General features: G+C 40.2%; 1 protein-coding gene across 2 annotated transcripts; it reads left to right on the plus strand.

Moving 5' to 3' along the window:
- Positions 1-111: 111 nt before the first annotated feature.
- col9a1a (collagen, type IX, alpha 1a) lies at positions 112-25917 on the plus strand. 2 transcript variants are annotated; one of them, XM_082537524.1, is made up of 33 exons: positions 112-123; positions 1667-1848; positions 2497-2571; positions 3028-3066; positions 3149-3211; positions 5354-5407; positions 5566-5601; positions 5838-5861; positions 6325-6378; positions 6555-6608; positions 6764-6796; positions 7132-7188; positions 7263-7316; positions 7408-7461; positions 7570-7623; positions 8202-8255; positions 8337-8390; positions 8563-8616; positions 9014-9067; positions 9261-9314; positions 9400-9444; positions 9563-9616; positions 9832-9885; positions 11192-11245; positions 16214-16285; positions 17660-17695; positions 17799-17843; positions 18096-18128; positions 18424-18570; positions 18884-18938; positions 19122-19310; positions 19973-20050; positions 24805-25917. In XM_082537524.1, exons 2-33 carry the CDS (start codon positions 1774-1776, stop codon positions 25008-25010), a joined length of 2064 nt encoding a protein of 687 aa, XP_082393650.1. In that variant the 5' UTR covers positions 112-123; positions 1667-1773; the 3' UTR covers positions 25011-25917. The 2 variants fall into 2 exon arrangements, with proteins under 2 accessions (XP_082393650.1, XP_082393651.1); XM_082537525.1 differs by lacking the exon at positions 112-123 and adding an exon at positions 1377-1398.
- Positions 25918-26591: the final 674 nt, after the last annotated feature.

A 26591-nucleotide genomic window follows, 5' to 3' on the forward strand; every position in this document is an offset into this window, starting at 1 on the left:
ATTTAGCGATTGACGAGTCGACGCATTACCACCTCTAACTGGACTGGAAAAGTACAACGACGATAATAAATAGTTCTCACAAATCACATTAATCATCCTCCCAGATAGGAACGCCAGGGCACGGTGTGTGAGAGGAAAATGTTAAAGTTGCTTTAATAATATCTTAAAGTAAATGAGGAACTGATTTTGAGGTAGTATATTGCTGTAGTTTTTAGTTAAAATTGGATATTCAATCTAATTTATCAATGTTGATGTTTTCATCAAATATTAAGCAAAGACATTTGCACAACAGTAATATAATATACTAATATAATTGTAATATATTGAAAATTATTTCTTTAGATGATGTAATTAAAGAAACATGATGGATTGACATTAGAACTGAACATTTACCGTCCGTCCATTGAGCCATTTTCTTATACTTATCTTTATGAGGGTTGCAGGGCTACCGGAGCATATCCCAAGTGCTATAGGGTGAGAGGCAGTTTCCTGCTTCCTGTACAGAATGTCAGTCTGTCGCAGGGCAAACACAGAGAGACAGACAGCCATATGCACTCACATGTACACCTATGGAGAAATTAGAATCGCCACTTAACCTAACCCCACTAATTAATGGTTAGTTAGTGGATTGAAATCTGAGACTTTCCATCTTAAATGCACATATTAAACAAATATGTAGGGCTGCTTTCTTCCATTTCAAGAGTCAAGATTGAAGATTCTTTATTTGTCACATGCATAGTTATACGAGAACAACACGTAGTGAAATGTGTACTGAAAAGCTCCTTGACTGTGCAAAAAGAGAACTTAATAAACAGTAAGTGAATATGTACAAGGATGACATTCAGTAAGTGAGTGAATTACATACATTAAGTAAATGCATTGAGTGTTTCTTCTTCAGTTACCTTTCTCACTCACTATGTCATAATACACCCTCTTAGCATTGAATCATACTTGTTATCAATCTCTGGCTCTCTTCCACAGCATGTCTTTATCCTGTCTTCCTTCTCTCACCCCAGCCAGTTGCAGCAGATGGTCCCGCCCCTCCCTGAGCCTGGTTCTTCCAGAGGTTTCTTCCTGTTAAAAGGGAGTTTTCCCTTCCCACTGTTGTGCTTTCTCAAAGGGGGTCATATGATTGTTGAGTTTTTCTCTTTATATATTATTGTAGGGTCTACCTTACAATATAAAGTACTTTGACGTGACTGTTGTTGGCGCTGTATGAATAAAATTGAATTGAAAAATAAATTGAAGTACAATACAAATAAGTGGTGTAGTTGGGCACAAACATGTAAAGGCCCCCACCTCTATCATTTAAAGCTATACCACCATAGTTCATTTAGGGCTTCTGTTAGCAGAGTTGGACCTTAAGTTGATGTTGAAGGCCCCACAGAAGACTAAAAGGTAAACCTTGAGTTTCGAAATCTTTGGTATTAAAAGTGGAATGAAAGCATCTTACTTTACAGAATGCTGTTATGTTTTATGTAGCAATTTACTGATAAGAACCACAGTAATGTAACAGTTGTGTGTGTATTAAACATTCAGCTTAACCTTTACAAGTAAAGGGAAGTACGTCCCACCCTGTGTGTGCAGGGAACCCCTCCTCCTCCTCCGGCCGGCCTCAGCCTCTCAGAAATAATCAGGACTTTCTAACATCCTCCCCTTCCAACAGGCGGTGGGGTTTCAGTCAGGGGGGACGCTGACAGGTGGACTGCCTGAGAGCCCCATCTGATCTGGAAAAAGGGACTTTCAGTGTCTTCCTCGGTCCGTAGGAAGATCATGGCTCCACCACGAATCTGTCGGGAATCCTTCTTGGTGCTTTTACTGCAAATTGTGTTTATTTGCTCCGCTCAGGTGAGAGATAAGCGTAGATTTTTTTTCTCTTCTCTGAACTGCAAACGTTTTTAAAGTCCTAATGTCCTATGCGTTCATGTGGCAGAGCCGATGTGGTATATTTGATAGGTATTTACGACTCAGAAAGGAGCACACTTTACGGTTCCTAACTGTAGTTTTTACTCCGCTGTGTTTCATATACTTGTGTAGCACTTTAAGTAATCTCATTATGAGTTAAATATTCTTCTTTAACTCTGTGCTCTAACTTTAGACATGTAAAAAGCTTTCTGTGGTGGAAACGTAACTACCCTAAAGCAGTTACTGCAAAATGCACGGTACTTTAAGGCTACTGTACTTTAACATGCTGTATTGATGATTAAATGAATGATTCCAGTGTTTTTGATTAGGTTTTTCTAATGTCAGTTCATCCCAGTGATCGCAACTGGCACCAGTGAAGTCCAGAGGGCAGCAGTAATCTGAGCACATGCGGTTACTTAGGTGGAATAATAGGAAACCTGGTTCTGTGACCTAGCCACTCACATCACGCAGACAATGGGACTCTGTGTGAGCTTACCTTCACACTAGCAGCAGCAGCAGCACTGCTTGGTATTTGGAGATGGATTTCAGTTGGAAAAAAAGTAAAAAATGTTTTCTGTGTTTGTTTTACAGAGAGGCCCAGTCGGTCCCAGAGGCCCTCCAGGGCCACCCGGGATAGGTGGAGTGCCCGGAGTGGACGGTATTGATGTGAGTCTGCTTTTTGGTTCTTCTTTTGTACTGAATTTTATTCCAGGATTAATCAGCTCAGTGAACAGTGAAACCAAACAGCAGCTGATGTTCTCCGACAATAACAAAGCTCTGTCTGTCTCTCTGTCTAAATCATGGTATAGTTGTATCTATGCAGGGCTCGTTGACCTTTTTCAGAAGAACTGCCCTACAGAAAAAGAGAAAGTTGATCATCTTAATCTAAAGTGTGCCATACATTGTGCACTGAAAGTCTGCCTTTTCATTTGGATGCTGGCCTGCTATGGGCTCAAAAAGTTTAAGACAGTCTTTTAAATCCACATTTAATGAAATCATTTGATGGTATCATGATTGCATTGAGCCATTTATGTATCACCTTATAAATGACAATGAAACATAAAGTTATATGTATGATGAATATTTAGTTTTCATTGTATCATCTCCTTCATGTGTCTTCAGGGCGACAGAGGAGAAGACTCTACAGTGACTGGTGCACCAGTGAGTCAGTTTTTGGTTTCTCTTCTCACATGCAGAAGTCTAAGATTAATAAAATCAGTAATGCTGAATCTTCTGCTTCCAGGGACCTGATGGAGAGAATGGCAAAGATGGGACTCCTGGAGCTCCAGGCATCCCAGGGGCAGATGTAAGTAAGACAACATGTCAACACAGGCACAAACTGGTAAAGTGTTTGTCCAGCAGTCATGTTTTATAGCTTAATCATTCGCGGTGTGGTCTCTATAGTCCAAACCAAAATAAAAGACTTTATTAAGTTCTGAATTCACCAGCTAACCTGATCCAGTAGGTCTTAAATTCTCCAATGCGATAATGTATTAAGTGTCCGTAAGATCTGAGCCACATGACTTAAGACATTCAGATCTGCTGCTGTAGGAGCAGTTTATATTGGCCCCAGCTGAGCAAAAGTGTAGAGGAAAAAGAAAGGTCCCTTGAATAAATCAATCTGTTTATTTAGGGTTGAGTCTCAAATAGCGTACTGACAGAAACAGGGGTCTTTTTGTGCACTACTCAAGGAGTTCAGGGAAATCAGCTGCCCAGAGATGGCTGACTGAAGGCTGTACGCTGGGAAAGATGGTGCAGAATGGTCACAGTGTGTTTGCTGTCCTCTATGTGGTGGTGGTACAGAGAACAGACTGAAAGACTCAGAGTTTTATATGTACTGAATTCTTTTTTAGCAAGCCTGCACAACCACTCTGTGATTAATTAAAAACAAAAGTTACACCAATTTCCTTTACTTATAGAAGCAGAATATAGACTTTAATACAATACTAAATGGAAATTTGCTGAGATTTTGACCTTCAGCTTTGAGACAGAAGGAACCTTTTGTCACAGACTGAATGTGTTGACACATTTTATTTCTTAACCTATGCCTTTGACCAAGTGGGGAGTGTTTTGAATGTTGTTAATAAGGAAGGCAGTCAGCGGAAGAGCTAAAGAATGTAAAAACCCTCAACTCGATATCAGACTTATTTCAGTCTCATGTGTCATAATCTGGAGCAATCATCCCTCATGTTTTCTAGCTGTTCCTTCAGCCTATGGTACTTGTCAGTCTCCAGGCTCCTGCTACTCTGAGCTGGACTGTCTCAGTGCCATCTTTGACCAACCTGCAACATGGCTTCTGATGGCTGTGATAGCTTTCTGCCTTGGTGCTTATTGGTGGTTCTTGTGCCACTATGATCAGAGCCCTTATGCTATCCCCAAGGAACTTGTATCTTGATTGTATATCCCATGAATGGCTTACACATATATTTAACATTTCTTTTCTCTTTTTGTCAATGTTATTTATCGTCTGCTATCTCAGACTCTCTTCTCGCAGTTCATCTCAGGGTGCCATCCCCCTGATCTTTTCATTATAGCTCTAACTACCGGTAATCCTCTCTTTGCTGCCTTCATGAAGTGTGATGAGTTTTTGACATCAGTGGTATCTGTCTCCTGCTTTGGCCAGCTCATTATTTATTCTGGGCTTCTAAGTGATGCAAACCCTTGTCCAATCCCTACTTGAGCACCCTTTGTTGCATGCAAAGTGACAAGTTGCCAGGACACAAAGGGCATCACAGCATGCTGTGTTGTATGGTCATTGAACTGTCAGAATGCTCAATTTGCAGTTGTACCTTAGGTCCTGTCTTTCATGTGAATGTTACTTTGATACTAAGCTAATCATTACTGCAATCTAAACCCATCACTTCAAAGCACATCATTGGCCTATTTCAGGATAATAATGCATCCTGACATATTGGAGCAATTCTCCAAGAATAGTCTTAGGAACATAAGGGAATTCAATGGGTTGACTGGACTTTAGCCTGAACGAGCAACTATGGGATGTACTGGAAAAACAAATGTGATTCACATAGGCTACAACTTCCAACATCCAGCATTTAAGGGATCTGCTGTTAACGTCTTGGTGCCTGATATCACAGGAGACCTCCAGAGCTTTTGTAAAGTGTATAAGAAAAAGTAAAGTGTATATTATTGGATACAGAAAGTTACAATTTCTCTTTACACAAGTCCACCAAGTCCACCTATAAATTCTCTAACCTCAGTCCTATACTATGAGACACACACACACACACACACACACACACACACACACACACACACACACACACACACACACACACACACACACACACACACACACACACACACACAGAAATCAAACCAAACAACAATAGGAAAAGAAAAAAATGGTATGGCAGCTAGAGTGCAATATATATTTAAAATATCATTATTGCATGCCAAGATTTGAATGTACTTTGTTTCATGTCCACAGGGACCTGTGGGACCTCCTGGGGATCCAGGCCTCGTGGGCCCAAAAGGCTTAAAAGTAAGTTTATTGTCTCAACATATTTCTCAGTTAGTCATGTTGCTCAGATCTCTAAATCAGTTTTTTCACACTACAGTATAGAGTAGCACCACATATCTGCAAGTATACTGTACTCTGTCCTCATGTGAAATAACATTTCTGTTCTTGCTGGTTTTCAGGGGGAATCTGGAGCACGTGGGCCCCTTGGAGAGCCTGTAAGTACAGATATTCAAATATGTATTGCTTTATATATATTACCTTCTTTTCAATGCAAATTTGACCTCTTTCTTCATTTTAGTTATTACCTATTATATCTTGTACAACCTAGTTTTAAAAAGTGCATTGAGACAATTTGACTAAAGCTAATAAAGCCAGCCAGAAGCTTTGCAAATTTGTAATTATTTCTTACTCTCAGTTTGACACATTGTAATTTAGGACTTTTCTCCCACAGGGCGTAGGACCTGATGGACTTGATGTGAGTACACTGCTGATTTCTAAGTCCTTTTCAGGTTTGCATAAGTATGTACATTAAACAAACGAACAAACAAATCAGTGGTTGCCGATTTGTGTTTACCAGCAACTGAGTGGTTACTGGTTACTTTGTAACATATTTACAGGCTGTTCTGTAGTTCCAGGGCTCTTATACGATATTATTCTTTGGGCAGAGTATGGTGAAAAGATCTAACTTCTGCTAAAAACAAATTTGAATGTTCAATGTTTTTTGAAGCAAGGCTTCATTTGATAAATGATAAATATCTGATCATCTTGTTAATGTCATTTCCACAAATGGGAGCGTTTAAATTATTATTGTGGCTAATATTTTGGTGTGTTTTTGTTAGAATTTATCAGTTCTTCTGTTAAAAACTGCTCAGTGTTGCACAGGTGGAAGTAGAGCTCATTTACAACAATTTATGCTATTTTGCTGTATTTTTTAACAGGGTATTCCTGGTTCTGATGGGCTACCAGGGGAACTGGGAAAAGTAGGACCCCCAGTGAGTATATAAATCATAAATTGCCTAAATACAATTTCTTAGCTTTTGTAGAATAAAAAGTTTTTATCTTTGAAAGAGCCAATACCTTCAGTACAAACAAAGTCAACAATCATCACAAAACATGTCCTGCTGGTGACTACACAACTGATTAATAAAAACACATCTATCTGCTGCAGGGAGCAAGAGGGAGAAGAGGTCAAGTTGGTCTTCCTGGTCCTCGTGGTCCAAGAGTAAGTATCCCAGTTTCTGTGTACACTGCTAATGAACATCATCAGGGAAAAAAAGATAATAAAGGTTAATGATCTGGTAATTTATTTTAATGAATAGATGAGGTCTGTATTGAAAATAAAAATAAGATGATTTAAGCTCAGACACTTTTTTCTAGGGGCCTCCGGCTGTCTATGAAGGCAAAGACCTGGTAAGTAGATAAACCTGCAACTATTTGTTTGTAAAACCACAATTTTACATTTGGCTTACATACCAGGGAAACATACTAAGAACAGAACATGAATAGACTTAATGATGTGATTAGCAGCAAAATTATCATTCCTTTGTTAATTTCAAAATATTATTATTATTGTTCTTATCGTAACATTTGTAATAAAAGAATTCCCCAAATCTAGAATAAAGTATTATCTTATCTTAAAAGCTGATTATCTTGACTGTGAGATTACAGCGTTGTTTTAGCTGTCAGTGGAGCCCCCTGGTGGGAGGGCGTTTCCATGACCTCAAATAGGCTGTTGTATTTTCCAGTGTCCCAATGCCTGCCCCTTAGGTATTACTGGATATTCTGGCCTCCCAGGCATGAAAGTAAGTTGATCAATTATTAGCATATTTAATTAGCTTTTTGTTGATAACTTCTAACATTTAGTTTCTGTTTATAGGGTCACAAAGGGGTTAAAGGTGAATCAGGTGAGCCGGGAAGACAAGGACACAAGGTAACCTTATGCTAACATCTTAGTTTTCACTACATGAAAAAATTAAGCATTGATATCAAATCCTGACATTTCTGGGACGTTCATTTCTCAGGGAGATGAGGGTGAACAGGGACTGGCTGGTGAAGTTGGATCTCAAGGACTACCAGTAAACTAATTCATCATTCTCTTGTGACCCTAAAAATCTGAATGCATACAGAAATTGCTCCATGCAGTCAAACATATTAACACTCCTCTATCTGCTGAGTAATTCTAGGGCCCAGCTGGATCAAGAGGCCTCCCAGGAATAATGGGCCCTAAAGGTGACAGGGTGAGAGGACGCACACTGCATACAGTTTCATGGATTGTATTTGTAAACGTAAACAGTAAAGTTTGAGCCAAAAGGGCATATATTAAGGGACAGTCCAATGTAAAAAAAAAAATACCTCTAAGGAAGTTTGTGCAAGTTGCTTATTGTAGTCCATAGCTACAGACGTATTTACAAACTATTATATGAAAAGGGGCAGCACAGTGGTTAGCACTGCTGCCTCAAGAGAAAAGGCCCTGAGTTTCTGTGAGGAGAGTGCATGTTCTCCCCAAAAAATCGTTATTAATAAAGCTCAGTAATGGTGTTGATTTAGCTCAGTGGGATATACAGGCACTCATATGCCATATGGATGGAAAGCAGTAGCCCTGGGTTCACGTCCAACCCCCGGCCCTTTGCTGCAGTCTTTCCCCACTTTCCTGTCTTTCTACACGGTCTCTATCCAATACAGCCTAAAAGACCCAAAACGCAGTAATTTCATGATCTAAGACGTGCACTGGAAAGTGAATCATGTATACTTTTAATAGAAAAAAAATGTATTAACTTAATTTGACTTATGTCCATTTTTCCGTTACTATAAACAGGGACCTCGTGGAAACCCGGGCGACATAGGCCCTCGTGGAATCCAGGGAGCTCCGGTGAGTGGAAGCTTACTATTATCTCTGCACAGTCCTTTGTGTTACTTGGATAAAATCCTGATGAAAACTGACCATTTTTAGGGGGATCCAGGCCAGAGAGGACCCATTGGTGAGAACGGCCCAAAAGGAGTGCTGGTAAGATCACAAATAAAAAAAAAGAAAAGAAATTTAGCATCAGCCAAAGTTTTCTTTTAACTCTCCGTTTCCACTTGAAATACATCACCCAGTATGAACTTAGCATGAAATGAACTTAGGCCTGTCATCATGTGAATTTGTTTGCAGTTAATTGCAGTTTGTTATTTCATAGGGGGACCGAGGTCCACCAGGAATCAGAGGAGTTCCTGGGCCAAAAGGAGACCCTGTGAGCACAGATATGTCTTATACATGCTAGAATCAATCAGTCAATGAATCTTTTCTTCTATGTCTTCTTGCTGACCTGCTTTTCTGTTGTTTTCTACTTCTAAAACCATCCGACCATTGTCTGTTGAATTCATATTGTTATCCTCCTTTCCCACCTGTATTCTATGGACGAGTTTTCCTGTGTCTTTGTCTTGCTAGAATTCAGAATTTAATTGCAATAACGCTCTTATTGTGCTGTTTAGCTATCATGACTGACCGTATTGGGTTTAAATAGCTTTATCTCTACACATATTCCTTCTCTACCAAATATAACATCTTCCTCTTTTTCTTACTGTGGAACTTTGATTTAAATGTGTGAAATAAGCTTTGTAATGAGATCCCTCTTATCTTGCCAACAGGGCCTTCCTGGTCCAGATGGTCGTGAAGGAATTCCTGGACTGCCAGGGTCCAAGGTAACTGTTTTAATTAATATCTAATTAATAATGAACAGAAGTCTAGATTCTCAAAAGACTGCTTTTAGTTTAGCCTTCAGTCTAAGTCTGTAGACATTTCCTTAGGAATTACTTTTAGCAACAATAATACAATAACAATAAAGGTGTTTAGCAGTTCCTCCTCCTTTAGCAGTTCAATTGTTTTTATTTTTAGGGTCTTCCAGGAAAAAATGGGGCTCCAGGTGATGCTGGCCCACAGGGACTTCCTGTAAGTGACGTCTGACAGCCTGATTCCTCATTAACATCTTTTCTTGACTCAGATATTTTCACTTATTACAATTTTCTTCATGTAGGGTTTGCCGGGAGCTTATGGTCAAAAAGGACACGGAGGTGCAAAGGTATGATCAATGCTTCTGTACCAACACCTCGTGAAAAACAAAACTATGTTTGCAAAAAGACAGGAGTTCCACAGTAAGATGAGCCAATGATGTTCTGTTTGTCTCTCTGTGTCACCAGGGTAACGCAGGCGATCCAGGAGTTGTTGGTTTGATGGGGTCTCCAGGGAAACAAGTAAGTTTGAAGCAAGGCGAGATGCATCAGGTTCATTAAATTGTTACGCAAAAGTCTCAATAGACGCATGTAAAAGCACATTAAACTACTGTACCTTACCGGGTTAAAGGTACCAACTAATGGATTAGTCAGATAACTTTTACTATGAGTAGATGACAAAAATTCTTGCCTTTTGGAGCTCTGATGATTATCTTGTCTGATATCTTGTTCACTAGGGTGAACGTGGTGATCAAGGAGAGGTGGGACCCATTGGGCTCAGAGGAGGACCAGTAAGTCTCTGAAATTCATGTACTTGGTTTTCACTTTAACCTCCAAAATAGTTGTTTTCCCTTCGTAAACCAGAAGATCCCCTCCTGTTTGCTTCCAGCCCTTCATGATGCCCCAATATCTACTATTTATCTCACCTAAGTCCTGACTTCCACCTTCCTGTGGGCAAAACACAACAGCCAGAAGCAGTCACCTGTTAGCTTTGCCTACATGGCCTACTTGCAGGGCATGGTGCAAACACGTCTAAAGAAATTGTTTGAGCCTTGTTATTTTATGCTAGAAGCTTTAGTATTATAGCCTCTGTAAATCTGATCAATATGAACAGAGGAAGCAAACTGTTGCAGAGTAAAGGAAACTCCATGATGTAAGTAACTGTTCATCTTCCTCAGTAGGGTAAGATTAAAGAGATAGAAGCCAGCTGATCAAACACACACAAACCCACACATGTGCAATAAGGCTAAGTGCAATATTCTTTTCTGACAAAGTTGTATTTTTACTCAGTTGTATATAGAATTTGTATTCTATTTTTATCCTATTGTATATTTTATTCTACTCTATATAGTATTTTATTTCATTCTATTGTATTCTGTACAGTTGTGCACAGTATATCATTTGTATTGTATTCTAATTTTTGCTATATAACTTTTGCACTGTCCACTTTCTGCTGTGACAAAACTAATTTCCCACATGTGGGACTAATAAAGGTTATCTTATCTTATCTTAACAGTAACTTCAGCAGGATGAGAAATGAGATGAGAGGGAAAACAGTGCACCTATGCTGGTCTCCATTCAGAACATACACAAACAGATGCAAAGTCCGCTGCCTCAAATTTGATTAAACGATATTTATTGAATGAGAAATTGAGAGCAAACAGTCATGTAGAGAAGAAATGCATTTATAGATTTATAATCAGAAGGAGAGTGTACCCGGACATCTGTTAGCCAAAAGCTCAGGCTTCAAATTTGAGTGACAGCATATTCTTAGACACACAACCTTTAGGAGCGCCAGCCAATTAGAAAAAAATCAAATATCCCAGTCAAACCCAGAGGATCGACTGGGATATATGATAAATAAGGATGTTAATATACGGTGACTTGTTCAACTATAAAAATAATGAGCTGTAAACGATAAGGATATAAAAGATTCCCTGTAATAGCTACAGGACAGTTGACCTAAAAATATCATCACATACAGTATATCAAACATGACAAGTTACCAAACTGCATTTCTTTTTGTTTATTTCACTTGCGTTTTGACTCACTTCTGTCTGTATTTCCAGATGTGACCATAGCTCTTCTGTGTTTTAGGGTGGACAAGGAGAAAGAGGACCCGATGGGCCCCCGGGATTATCAGGAGCCAGGGTAAGACCTGAGGGAAAGCCGTCTTTTCTCTTGGGGACATTATGTTTTGAAAAAAAATATGGGAGAAAAAGAATTTAACATAGTAACACAAGTAAGATTCTTCTTAAATGTAAGATATTTAAAAATTTTATTTGAGATCTTATTTTCTGCAAAGAGTCCTGTCTGGGAAATGTGCTAAAAATCAATATTGCTTGCTTGCTGAGGTCCTGGTTTTACTGTAACTTCCGTGATCTTTGTTGCATTCATTTACAGTAGTTCCCAGTGCAACAGTCACACTCTAAGTAAAGGCTTTTAGTTTAGTCTGAAATCTGAGATATATGTGACAATAACGGAAAATCATCAGAAATCTTGATGGTACATATAGTTTTTTTGCCTGTAGCGCTAGGTATTCATCTAGATTTTTTGGAGTGAAAACTATTTTATCTCTTAGTGAACATCACTGAACACAAGAAAGCAACTGTCTGACTTCATGAAAACTGAGCTGTAACATTAGCTTCCTGCTAGTGCTCCTTTGGGTTGGTGAATTCAGACAGGAAAAAAAAAACAGTCCAAAGAGCTCCAACAGATTTGTAGATTTTGGTTTCTATAAAGACATTTTGCTGTAGATTTTTTTAGATGTATGCTGACATATTGTTTTGGTTCTAATATTGATGGAAAACACAAGGGTTGTATAGACTGGAAAGGCTTTAATAATACATGGTAAAAGGACATCAACAGGTATCCATGCTTTTATTATGCTGGAGTTTAACTGTATTGCATAATATACTGACACATCAACACGATTTAAGGATCTGAGCTGAATGTTATGGAACGCCAGGACTGCCATAATGAATTAATTAAATACACCATTAAATAATTAATTAAATGTGGCAATAATTAATTAAAATTGGAATTAATTAATTAAATAAATAGTTATGACACATGTAATTAATTAATTATTGACACATTTAATTAATTATTTATGTATTTCACATTTTAATTAATTATTGACACATTTAATTAATTATTTAATGATATATTTATTTATTTCATTTTGGCAGTCCTGGCGCCTGGCTCTCATCATGAAATAATTTTATCTGTCAGCCTCACCCATCAAACTCAGGGGGCGGGGTTAACGCTGATCGAGTCAAAACCATTGCTTTGGCCTGGTGGCCATTGTTTCTAGCACACAACAACCGACATGTGGAAGCTAACAGAACTGAGCTTTGAAAAACCCTGTTTGTGTGTCACCAAATACCGTTTTAATATTTTTTTTAGCCGAGAATGTAGTGGTTTAATCTTCATGTGTCTGGTCGGTTTGTCAAGATACAGCCTCTTTGCAAAAGTGTTTCGATGATTTCGGAGATGTCTGCCCAGTCTCACGGCAAAGCGTGGGATAGACCCGCTCGCCTCGCAAGCAATCCCACCGACAAAGCGCAGGCCCCGGTACACAGCTGTAGTAACCCCCGCTGACTTCTTTTACTGAGGTTATATTTATCGGTGTTTTATTTCCTGATGTTCTTATGTGTCCTACGTGTTTCAGTCGCCAATTCTGAATTATAACTAACATTAAAAACATGTTTAAGGAGGAGAGAGAGCAAATAAATCTGTTTAACATCTGATCTTTGGGTTTTTGTTCAGTAATCAGCGTGACCTGTGTATAAACACATAAAAGAGATAACGTTGGTGTTTCTGTCATGTAGTAACTGCTGGCTTTAACTGTACAAAGGTTGTTCGACACTATGAAACACATACAGACTTCATGATGTTCGGCTAATATTTTTATTGTGAATATTAATCATGCTGACCTCGCTCTGTACACCATGCAGCGAGGTCAGCATGTCCACGATATCCACGATATCCTCAGCTCCATGAGTTAACACAAAGTTTCCCACCTGACTATCTAACTTCCAACTATTCCAGAGACGTGAAAATATACAGCATAAAGAAAAGTGTAAGAGACTCAGCAGCAGATTAGAATAACAGTTATAGATTTAATAAATCACCAAATGAATCCAAGAAACGAGCAAACCTGTTCCGACAATTTGAGTTTGTATTCCCTCAGCTGCAGACTGTTTAAATGTTTGAAAAGGAAGATTAGATATAAAAAACGTCAAACATAGACTCAGTCTGCCTTCACATTTGATATGAGGCCAGCATGTATAGTGGCCTCAGCTATTACTGAAATACACGTGCTATATCATAAACTATGATATAAATAGGGAGGTCCTATTAACATGTTTAGTTTTAAAGGACACCTTCCTGCCTTTAGTCTCATTCATGAGCAGTATTAGTTTTCTTCTAACATCCAGAAGTCTGCACGATGTGTTTCATAGTTTGTAACAAGCCTTTGACAGGTAAACATAACATGACCGAAAAAGCAAAAAAAAAAAAAAAAAAAAAAAGAGAGAGAGAGAGAGAGTGTTGAGATAAGAAGAGAAAATGCTCTCAATTATGGAGACAGGCAAATGGTTCATTTATGTTTGATGTGTGTTTATTCCTCCCTAAATATCGTCGGTGAAGTTCGCCATGCACGTCAGATTTTCCTGCGCATTTTTATACCTCTGCCAACAGAGAGAGAAAAAAAATCACATTCTAACAGACAGCTGGTGCTTAGAATACAGTTGAATAACTATTAAAAAACAGATGATATTTAGATGATAGTTCAGTCTAACACATGTGCCAGTGAACCATTAAACGTCTGTGAAACTATGCAGTTATGAAACGTAACTTTAACCTCAGCCAAACCGATTTGCTCAGTTGTAAATAAAACAGCGAAGTAAACGTGACCCGACAGACAGAACCTGAGTGAATGAAGTCCAGCGTTTAACCACTGAGAGCTAAAACTCAGCTGAGGTTTCAAAGCTGTGTGCCGGTGATTGGACATCAGCCGCTGATGAAGCTGTTCGCCTATAAAGTGCTCTGTAAGGAAACAAGCTCCAGCAGCTCTGCGCTCGGGGAAAACACTATATTTACTTATCTTGTGCAGAAAAATGCGCTGACATTGCGTTATATCGAGCACCGGCTGCCCAGTTAAACTGTGACTATCACCAGGTAACTAGGCGTGTTTCTTGAATTAGCAGCAGGTGTTAAACAGCTGACAGATGAGGAGGAGGATGCATGCAGGTAAACTGAGGGTCTGTTGAGCTGATCGCTGGTTTCGTGAGAAAAATGTCAGCTCGTTCTTTATGTTACAGAAGCACAGAGACACAAGACCAGGCGGAAAGAGACAATCGTTCGGTGAAAATGAGAATCTGCGAATGCAACATGTGGAACAGGGAGAGTGGAATATGTAAACAAACCGGTTAACGTAACCCCCTCGGTGCACTCTGCATGCTAATTGTTAGCAGAGCTAGTGAAATCTCTGAAAACATCTGAGCACTTTTGCAAAAATATTCTATGTTGACAACCTGACCAGACATACGGCGCGACATTCGCGGCTAAAACACTGTTAAAAGTGTAGCTGGTGACAGAAAAACGGGGTATTTTAAAACTACACCACCACCATTGCTGCCTGTGATTTGATCTGCATTCTGGGATACCTGGCTGCCCCAAGTCTACACAAGCAATCGATTATCTAGGATCGACCTGTTTTGACTTACTTTGCACGGCAACCAATCAAATGTTAGAGAAGCTGCATGGGCAGCGTTAACCCCGCCTCCTGAGTTTGATGGGTGAGGCTGACAGATAAAATTATTTCATGATGAGAGCCAGGCGCCAGGACTGCCAAAATGAAATAAATAAATATATCATTAAATAATTAATTAAATGTGTCAATAATTAATTAAAATGTGAAATACATAAATAATTAATTAAATGTGTCAATAATTAATTAATTACATGTGTCATAACTATTTAATTAATTAATTCCAATTTTAATTAATTATTGCCACATTTAATTAATTATTTAATGGTGTATTTAATTAATTCATTATGGCAGTCCTGGTGTTCCATAGAATGTCTACAGAAGAATTTATTTATGTTAATTAATTAGTGGGAAAATAAAAGAAAACTCTGATTTAGATCATGAAAGGGTAGAAAAGTTGTATTTAATTGTTTCTTTTTACAGTCATATAAATGCACAGTTCCTGAGATCTCCTGCTGGCAGACAGACAGATCAACAAATCTGGGTTAAAAGCAATGCTTTTTGTTAGAACCGAGTCCGCCTGAGTGAAAAACAACAGGATTATGATAGTGCTGTTGTGGGAAAAGAAACAGGAGACGCTGTACAGAGAGGAAATGTTCAGATAACGATAACTTCAAACAAGCAAAAAAAATTAAAAAGTAGAACGCAATAATTTCCAAGGTCTGATGGGCCTTGAGAAAAGTACACGCTGGTCTTTTTTGCTTGTCACTGGGAGAGCAAAAATCAGTAAGAAATGAGCGCCTCGAAACTGAAAGCCAAGCAGACACAGTGTTCATAAATACAATCCATCCTGAAAGTATTATTCGACACGAGAATAATCCGGTAAAGAAAAACCTTGTATCTGCTCAGATATTCATTGCAGGAAAGCAGAGTCATGTTTTTGTGCTTTTAATAAAGAGCTGAACGTCTTTATGAACGCCTGTCCCTGCAGTTAAGTCTCTAATCCACTGGTGAGTGGGCATGAATGGTCTCTTGTGTTACAGACTTTTATTTTTTCTGCAGCTCAGGGGGGATTCAGGACAGGAAAATAACCCGAGAAACCCTGAAAGAAATCTCTGTTCCCCAGGAATGCCCACATCCCCACATGTTATCCCTTGAAACCCTAACACATCCAAGGGAGGGTGGATGCTTGGGGTGCTGGTGGGTCCAGCCTGTGGTTCAGAATGATGTAAAGCTGGAAATGTTTTTTTCCCTTGTAGATATGGTTAGATTAAGTTGGGGGTGGTATGGTACCTGCTCTAGGCTTCACACAGTGTGTTCTGTGTTGTGATTTTGAGTGTGTGTATTATATGTTAAGAGGAGGTTATGTCTGTGTGTGGCTATTTTTAAAAAAAAAAAAATAGGGGAGCAAAGGAAATCCAGGCCTACCCGGACTCCCTGGCCCTGCTGGTTTCCGTGGTCAGAAAGGAGACAGGGTAAGAGACACAAAATGAAACAAGATAAAAACAGATCTGATTTAAACCGAAGTCATGTGAATGCAACAGTCCAAAATAAGTAGTCACATGTACCGTGGCTCACAGCACTACCTCACTCTACTTATTAAGTTGCACACTAATGTTATTTTTGTTGAACAATATGGGAATTGAATTTGTGTGGGGATATGGTTGAGATCTGCTGATATCAAAAGAAGCAAACAGATATAAATGATCCTCTTTAAAGGTGGGTGCAAACCCAACAAGACATTTTCACTCTGCTCAGTTCGTGTTCAGACCTGCAGAGCAGAGAGAGAGTCAGATCAGCTGATCACTTGCGGGGGTGGGGTGGAGGGTGTGCGGAGAATATACGAAGTTAACATAGCAAATGTTTACAGTGTGTATTAACCCCCCGAAACCTTGGCTGATTGTGACCCACACCCATTTTCACACCTTGGCTCGTGTGATTAGGTAGGGGATCAATAGGGGGTCCATGACCCTCTTGGGGGACACTCCCATAGGGCTTAAAATCTGGGACTCTCCACCAATTGCTCTTAGAACTGAAGAAGCTTCTCCGATGTGAGGTGAAACGTCTCCACAGAAACCTAAAGAAGTCCAGACACGTTTCTTTCCAAGCTCCTTAGACTATGATGACCTGGATCACTGAGAACCTTCCCAGACAAATCCTTAATTCTATTGTTTGCAGGCTTTCTGGTGTAACTGGAACTAAGTAGGTGAATTGGATGAAGTTTTGTATAAAATTTTATAGCAGGAACAATTGTGTGTTTTTACCCCTGAGTTGAAAAAAGGCTGATGGAGTGTTGTTGTGACTCTGCAGATGACCAGTATCAGGCCCCAGTCAGGAAATACTGCACATACAACTGATAGATGGCTTCAGATTAGCTTTCCAAATACATTTGTCAGAATGGGTTACTGCTGTGTGTGATCACCACACTAAAATGACAATTCTATTAACTCATTCACTGCCATTGACGTCTATAGCCGTCAATTGCAGTGAATGAGTCAATGGGTTTAACTCATTCACTGCCAATGGCTGGCAGTGAATGAGTTAAAAATTCATCGAAAATTGTAAAAATAATAAATAACTGATACAGACAAAAAGTCCAGACGCTTTTCTTTCCAAGCTCCTTAGACTAATAAATAATTGATCCAATATCCCACACTGTCCTAATGCAGGTCCATTTAAAGTCATATCTTTTTTTGACTCAGGCAGCTTCAATCAGATAAATGAAGTCTGGATCAGATCTAGATTAGCAAATTGGATTATTGTGGGTATTGGTGCACTAAATTTATTTATTTCCAGTTAATACTATCAAACTCCCAAAAATAATTATCTTGCTTTTTTGTTTTTCTCAGGGTGCAGTCGGTCTTGATGGTCCAAAGGGAGACCAGGTATTTTTATTTATTTATTAAACTGTAATATCATTATCATTATTATTAGACAAATCACAGAGTGGGATTTGAGCTAAAAATCTGCACATTTTAATATTTTTAGGGACTTCCAGGAGCTGAGGGAACAGCAGGAGAGAGAGGAGATGTGGTGAGTTATCAACTACTGAAAGTACCAAGAAGTGGGAAAACAGACATGCTCGCAGTGATGCCATTAAGAAGGATGTAGTTGTTAACAGTGTCAAGAATCACTTGAGTTTGCAAAATCTGTTGTGGGAAATACTCCTTTGTGACAAAGTGACACAGCTTTGCAGAATAATAAAATATGATACGTATCTGGTAGAAATATCTTCGGATGTTTCTGCATGCATGTAGTTATTTACGCCTGCTTTCTTTTTTTCAGGGTGAACCAGGAGAATCTGGAGAGAAAGGATCGGTATGTTCATCTAACCAAGTGTATCCTATCCTTAAATATTGGAGTTTTTTTTTCCCATAACTTAGTTCAAAAAGGTAAACTTTCATATATGCTAGCTTCCTTACGCATAAAGTGAAATATTCGCTGACGATTATGGTTTATATGTTCTTAAAAATGAGAACCCACCTAATTTTTTAGATTGATCAAAATGTATTATTGTATTATTCTGTCCAGTGTTTTCCATCTTACTCCACAGATTCCCACTTCTCTTCCCTTTTTTCTGTTGAAGTCATCTGTTTGGTGCTATTTTTTGTAGTCAGGCCCACCAGGAGAGACAGGAAATAAAGGACCCGAGGGCAGCCGAGGACTGCCAGGTAAAGAGGGCAAGTTGGGCCAACCAGGACCCCGTGGCATGCAGGGGGACATGGGGGTGCCTGGCCTGCCGGGAATACAGGGACCAGCGGTGAGAAATTTTTATCTCTGTACTGTTCTGTTACAACTCTCTGTTGAATCATGGTCGATTATTGAACAGCATGTTCGCTCAAGTGAAATACAATGCTTGTTATTTTGAATTTTCAATAAATGGATTGTTGGAGAAAGGGAATATGATACATCCAGTGTTAATTATTAGTATTCAATTAAAAAATACTTGTTCAGTATTTTTGCAGAATGTTTAATGAGACTATAAATATCCAATCTTCTCAAGAAACACCTTGAGAACACCAGAATTTCCTCAGTAACCATCACTCATCACTATCAACGATCTGTTTGTTCAGGGAAAATCACCAACAGATACACACATCAAACAAGTCTGCATGAGGGTAATGCAAGGTAAGCGTTCTATCGGCTGGTTACCACTAGGTGTAGTTACTGAAGACAGTGTGCTTTACAGTCATTTGGATAAAAGAGCTTTTCAAACCAATCTGTGGCAAACACAAAATGTTTGTTATTTTACATCTATATATCCACCGATTAACACAGAAAATTAAAAAATTAAATTCTCCTGTGCCACAGATCAGTTTGCCCAGCTAGCAGCTAGCTTGACCAGGCCTGAGTCAGGTATTGGTGGGATGCCCGGTCCTCCAGGCCCACCTGGACCTCCAGGCCCCACAGGAGAGAATGGTTTCCCAGGTCACACCGGATCAAGAGGTCTGCCTGGTCTGAAAGGGCCACCTGGACTGATGGGAATCAAAGGACCTAAGGGTGAGCTTTATCTTGGCAGTTGAAGATTGTTGGAGTAGCGCAACCCCTAATGTGCAAGTCCAGTGAGTACAAAGACCGCAAAACTGTCTGACTTAAGTTGGTGATAAGTCACCGCTAACAAGCATATAATAGCACATTTCTTATTCTCTGCCTTTTTTTGGTGCATCACTGAGTTTCTTGGTGCATTACTGCCATCTGTAGATCAGTTCAAAAATAATGGGAAACCACTGGCAGAGGTGTGCATTTCAGGTGCATATATATGAAAACAGGCAAGGTTAAACCAAACATGGAATCACATGCAAACTCAAAATTAAAAATAAATCTTTCATGCTTAACTCTAGTATTGAGATACACAGCTATGATGTATTTGTAATTTAGACAGAGGAAATCTGGAGCTTATCAGGAGGATTACTATTACTGAATCAGAAAAATAAAAGCAAATGACTCATGTGTAAGCTGCAAGCCTGTGGGATTATCGAAATTAACTGACAGTCATTTATATTCATGTTGTTTTGACCCGTAGCTCCTCAGGGACAAATCATCTGAATGAGGGACCAGATGTGGTGTGAAGCCTGAGTTTGAACCTCATGCTAAACACAGCTAAATATAGTAACTTTAATTATGTGTTTCCCATTGGTGATAATTACTTTCCCTCCCCACAGGTGACCAGGGTGATAAAGGGGACAGGGGACCCATAACGAGAGGACCCAAAGGAGAACCAGGTGCACCTGGTTTACCAGGTAATTGACAAGATAGCTGTACATAGAATAAATGAACTAAATGTCTCAGTCAAGCATCAGGTAGTGAAGATTATGTAATATTGTCCAAAAGAAAAATGCCGTTTGGATGAACAATAATGCTGGACAAAAACCCCCCAGATCTGAGCTCAATTACACAAAGCCTTTTATATTAATTAACAGCAAAAATATCCCTTTCTGTCCTCCCGAGTGCATAAAGTCTTATAGGTTAATAATATTATAATTTTCAAATCAAATCAAATCAAATCACTTTTATTGTCACATCACATGTGCAGGTACATTGGTACAGCACATGTGAGTGAAATTCTTGTGTGCGAGCTTCACAAGCAACAGAGTTGTGCAAAATACAATAATGTAAACAAGCAAAATACAAGAATGGCTACATCTGAAACTAATAAATATATGTACAATATATAATAGTATATGCATTTCTGGATGTGTATACTAAATATTTTTCTACGTGTGTGTGTGTGTGTGTGTGTGTGTGTGTGTGTACACATATTTTACAAATTAAATAGAGTAAACAATAAATAAAATATATAAAATAAATAAAATAAAATATACAGAGTGAGACGTGCAAAACAGTGGCATTACTGTACAGTATGGAGTGCATAATGTTAAAGTTCCAGTAGTGAAGCTGAGGTGTCTATGACGTGTTCAGCAGTCTGATGGCCTGATGGAAAAAGCTGTCTCTCAGTCTGCTGGTACAGGACCGGATGCTGCAGAACCTCCTTCCTGATGGAAGTAGTCTGAACAGTTTATGGCTGGGGTGACTGGAGTCCTTGATGATCCTCCCCGCTTTCCTCAGGCAGCGCTTCCTGTAGATGTCTTGGAGGGAGGGAAGCTTACCTCCAATTATCCGTTCAGAGCACCGCACTACTCGCTGGAGAGCTTTGCAGTTGTAGGCGGTGCTGTTGCCATACCAGGTGGTGATGCATCCAGTGAGGATGCTCTCAATGGCACAGTGATAGAAGGTCCTGAGGATGCGGGGGCTCATGCCGAATCTTTTCAGTCTCCTGAGAAAGAAGAGGCACTGCTGCGCCTTCTTCACTGTTTTGTTTGTGTGTACTGACCACAAACAAAACACACAAAACTGACCACGTAAGATCCTCAGCCAGGTGTACGCCAAGGAACCGGAAGCTGCTCACTCTCTCCACAGCAGCGCCGTTGATGGTGATGGGGGTGTGTACTTCTCTGCACCTCCGGAAGTCCACTATCAACTCCTTTGTCTTTGCGACGTTGAGGGTGAGATGGTTGTCTTGACACCAGTGGGTCAGGGCGCTGACCTCCTCCCTGTAAGCCGTCTCATCACCATTGGTGATAAGACCCACCACTTTAGTGTCGTCCGCAAACTTCACAATGATGTTGGAGTTGTTAGTGGCTGTGCAGTCGTAGGTGTAGAGTGAGTATAGGAGAGGGCTCAGTACACACCCCTGTGGAGCACCAGTGTTCAGTGTGACGGGGGATGAGGTGATGCTGCCCAGTCTGACCACTTGGCGTCTGTCAGACAGGAAGCTAAGGATCCAGCTGCAGAGGGAGCTGCTCAGTCCTAGATCCTGCAGTTTCCTGTCCAGCTTCGAGGGAACGATGGTATTGAATGCTGAGCTGTAATCTACAAACAGCATTCTCACATACGTGTCTCTCTTCTCCAGGTGTGACAGGGCAGTGTGTAGTGTCAGGGCTATGGCATCATCAGTGGACCTGTTGTGGTGGTATGCGAACTGTAGAGGGTCCAGTGAGTCGGGTAGTGCAGAGCAGATGAAGTCCCTGACCAGCTTCTCGAAGCATTTGCTTACGATGGGGGTCAGGGCTACAGGTCGCCAGTCGTTCAGTGAGGAGATGGTGGAGGATTTGGGTACAGGGACGATGGTGGCCATTTTGAAGCAGGCTGGGACTACAGACAGAGAAAGGGAAAGGTTGAAGATGTACGTGAACACTCCAGCCAGCTGAGCCGCGCATGACTTGAGGACGCAGCCGGGAATCCCGTCCGGACCAGTAGCTTTGCGTGCGTTCACCTTCCTGAAGCACCTCCGCACATCCTCCTCAGACACAGTGTGCGCACTGACGTCATCCGCGGTGCGCACACTGTCCGGTCTCATGGTGTTCGCTGTGTTGAATCTAGCGTAGAATACGTTTAGATCCTCACACAGAGAGGCCGTGGTCTGCGGTGCTGCTGGTTTTCCCTCTAAAGTCTGTGATCGTGTTTAGTCCCTGCCACATACTCCGAGGGTTGTCAAACTGTTGCTCCACCCTGTCCCGTGAATGCTGCATTTACACCGTGAATGCTGCATTCAGTCATTGTAAAAAATGTTTTTTAATTAGAGGCATGGAAAGCTCTGCAATTCAAAGAAAGGGTGCACATTAAATAAAAAACAGTATCACTTTGACAGTTAAATAGTTTATATTTAGGAGAATAAGTACACTTCTCAAAACAACTGTTCAAAGGAAGACTTTGAAAACACATCAGATCTTAATGGGGAAAAAATCCATCCATCCATCTTCATCCGCTTTATCCGAGGCCGGGTCGCGGGGGCAGCAGCCTAAGCTGAGAGGCCCAGACCTCCCTCTCCCCAGCCACCTCCTCCAGCTATCCCAGGCCAGCCGAGAGATATAATTTCTCCAGCGTGTCCTGGGTCTGCCCCGGGGCCTCCTGGAACACCTCACCCAGGAGGCGCCCAGGAGGCATCCTTGTCAGATGCCCGAACCACCTCAGTTGGCTCCTTTCGATGTGGAGCAGCAGCGGCTCTACTCTGAGCCCCTCCCAGATGGCCGAACTTCTCACCCTATCTCTAAGGGAGAGGCCAGCCACCCTTCGGAGGAAGCTCATTTCTGCCGCTTGTATCCGCGATCTCGTTCTTTCGGTCACTACCCACAGCTCGTGGCCATAGGTGAGGGTAGGGACGTAGATCGACCGGTAAATTGAGAGCTTTGCTTTTACACTCAGCTCCCTCTTCACCACGACGGACCGGTGCAGCGTCCGCATTACTGCAGCCCCAATCCGTCTTTCGATCTCCGGTTCCCTTCTCCCATCACTCGCGAACAAGACCCTGAGATACTTGAACTCCTCCACTTGGGGCAGGAACTCATCCCCGACCCAGAGTGGGCACGCCACCCTTTTCCGGCTGAGAACCATGGCCTCAGATTTGGAGGTGCTGATCCTCATTCCCGCTGCTTCACACTCGGCTGCGAACCGTTCCAGTCCAAGCTGGAGGTCCCCACCCGATGAAGCCAACAGAACCACATCATCCGCAAAAAGCAGAGATGAGATTCTGAGGCCACCAAAATGAAAGCCCTCTGCCACTTGGCTGCGCCTAGAAATCCTGTCCATAAAAATTATGAACAGAACCAGTGACAAAGGGCAGCCCTGGCGGAGCCCATCACCCACCGGGAACGAGTCCAACATTCTATATATAACATTGTGGTGTCAGATGGATCGAAACATGGCGTCCCAAAGATGTTCTATTGGCTTTAGGTCAGGTGAGCATGTAGTCAATCAATGGCATCAATTTGTTCATTCTCCAGAAATTTCCTGCAGAGTTTTGTCAGATGAGGTTGGGCATTGTCATACATCAGGAGGAACTCAGGACCCACTGCACCAGCATAGGGTCCGACAGTTGGTCCAAGGGTGCTGTTGCCTAGCCTCTATAGGGTGTGTGTGCCTTTTCAGACCAAACCATGCTGAATGATGTTACAGGGAGAATAATGTTTTCCACACCTTCTCCAGATCCTTTCCTCTCTCTCACGTGTGCTCAGCGTGAACCTACTCTTATCTGTGAAAAACACAGGACATCAGCAGATCTGCCAAATCTGGTAGTGTATGCCAAATGCCAACTGGGCTCTATTAGCAGTAGTGACAGTGCCCCTAGTTGTATGCAAAACAAGTGAAGAAAAAAAATGCCAGTGTCCTGCACCTTCAAAACCATTCCTGTTTTGGTGGTTGTTTCATTGTTGCCCCTCTAGTTCCCCTGTTGTTAATTTCACAAACACAAAAGCAGCTGAAGCTTATTGACAGACAACCCCCTCTGCTGCTAAACTGACCAGATCAATATCCCACAAGTTTAACTGACTTGATTGCTATAGTGATTAAAAATTGTTCATTTCATTTTTGTAGTCGTGTACTTTACTCTGCAAATAATGATGTTAATTATTACAGAACTGCTTTAACACATCATGTTTAGAACTTTCTAGATACCCAGGGCCTAGTAACTTGTTGATATTCATCTGATACATGAGTTTTAATGCCAGCAGTGCCAAACATGACACATTTTAAGTGTAATGAGAAGCTGCAAAAATTCACAGCACTTGACTACTACTGGGTTAGATACTTGGCCTAAGGTTTTCCACATAGTTGACAAAGGCAGATATTCTATGCAAACTGAACATGGGAAACTTTTGAATATATTTATATTTCCTCATATTTTGTGTTTTTCTTTGCACTGCTCTTGTGCAATCATTACATTTGACATACTAACTGAAGGTTTATGGATAATCTTCCTGGACTGTATTGCAAAAATTTGTAAATTAGTGCTTGCAACTAAACTAAATCAGTGTATCACCCACAATCTTGTAAAATAGAGTGAATTTATTGACAACCAGTCATAGAAAGAAGGTGGGCATAGCAATATCACAGTGCAGTGTAAAAAGTCAGGTCCAGGGGCTGCATCAATGTAGTCTATAGGATGATTACAGAAAAACGTGGATGTTTAACTTCTGATCCTCTGTCATTCTGTTTGCAGGCAATCCTGGTCGACCAGCTTATGGCAGAGACGGTCGTGACGGAGAGAGGGGACCTCGTGGGGTTGCTGGTACAGCTGGCGTTCCTGGACCTCCTGGTCCTCCTGGTTTGAACAGTTACTGTGAGCCGTCGCAGTGCATCCTTCCCATGGTGGCATCACCGGTTTCGGCAAAGGACTCCAGCATGAAAGGTCCCACTGAGATGTGAGGAGGGACCACAGCTGCATTAGGCGGAAAACTGACAGAGTGGAGGAGAAACTACAACTCTGTAGAAAATGTGTCCATTTGAGTTTTGAAGCTTGGTGTGTGTGTGTGTGTGTGTGTGTGAGTGTGTTGTTGTGTTTTTAAATGTAGTCAGCTGATTTGGAACTAGATTTATTTTTAAGCCATCTTTGTGGTTATAAAGTCATATTATGGTGGACACTGAAAAACACCCATCAGCTTTTGAAACTCCTTTATATGACAAAAAAAATAATTTTACCTCAACTTTGCCATCTCTGTACTGTAAAAGTAAAAGGAGGGTTTATTTTTGAGAAATTAAAAGCTCCCTCTACAAACCTTCTAGCCCCTTCTCGATTCAAACAACACGGCAATATTTTCTGTGTGTTTATGTAAATGTGTCAATATGCAAATTATACTGATGAAAAACATACATTAGTTTGTGAGTATCTTTGTTGGTTGTCCACTTAAATCCCCACTTGTGCTTTTTGCTCTTAATGTAGGAGAATGTTTGATAATTTCTGTCTCTGTGTGGTTTTGATTAGACGTTGGCCATGTTTGAAAACCTCTCTGGCAGTTTTATATGACTTCTTATTTATTATATCAAAGTTTGACGTGACATCTTCAAGTTGTACAAAGGAGGGAAATAAAAACATTTTGATAACCCCTGGCATGTTTTGTATGAACAAGGAAAATAAAAATGAAGTGCACTTAAAACAAAACGTAAACTTGAATCACTACGATGAAAAACTCAAAGCTGTTTGTTACTTTAAAACACACCAAGTTCAGACAAAAGGATTAAAAAGTATCAGAAAGCCGATCTCATGAAGACGTGCTTAACCATGCTTACTAAAATGAGTGCTTTTACAGTGTCATTAAAATTGTCATTGATATTGCATCCTGTTTCCTCACTGTAAATATTTCAAATATTTCATTAAAATTTTAGGTGGTCTCTGCCAAGCTTTCACCTAATTTTTTTATTTTACTTTTATCTTCATTTACTGAAACCAGGGCAAACCAAACTATTTTGGTAGGTTTTAATTTTCTTTAATCCTTTGACTTAACCCGAATATAAACAGTTGTGTACACTGCCAGTGTTGGTCAAGTTACTTGAAAAAAGTAATTAGTTACTAATTACTGATTACTTCTCCAAAAAGTAATCCTGTTACTTTGCTGATTACTTATTTCCAAAAGTAATTAGTTACTTTATTACTTAGTTATTTATTAAAAAGATGATACACAACCTGAATATGTAATCAAGCAATAGACCCAATTCTGTTTTTTTGCATATAAAATTCAAAAAGTCTCTTTTTAAAACTTGTTTGATTAGTTTTAATCTTTTAACTTTATGCATCAAGCAAAAAATAAATTATATGTAATATTCTCTGACTTGAAGACATTTGTTTAGCATTTAAACCTATTTTCTGCATATTCCAGCATACAGAATAAAATAATGTTCTGTGTTTACACTCTTTCAAATAGATGCAAGTAAAACGGAGCAAAATAAATAAATTAAATCAAAGACTCAGTGGCACTAAGTCCTGTCGCTCTTAAAGCTATTGTCACCTGT

This window comes from Aulonocara stuartgranti (genome assembly GCF_965226115.1).
Source record: "Aulonocara stuartgranti genome assembly, chromosome: 6".
Lineage (NCBI taxonomy): Eukaryota > Metazoa > Chordata > Actinopteri > Cichliformes > Cichlidae > Aulonocara > Aulonocara stuartgranti.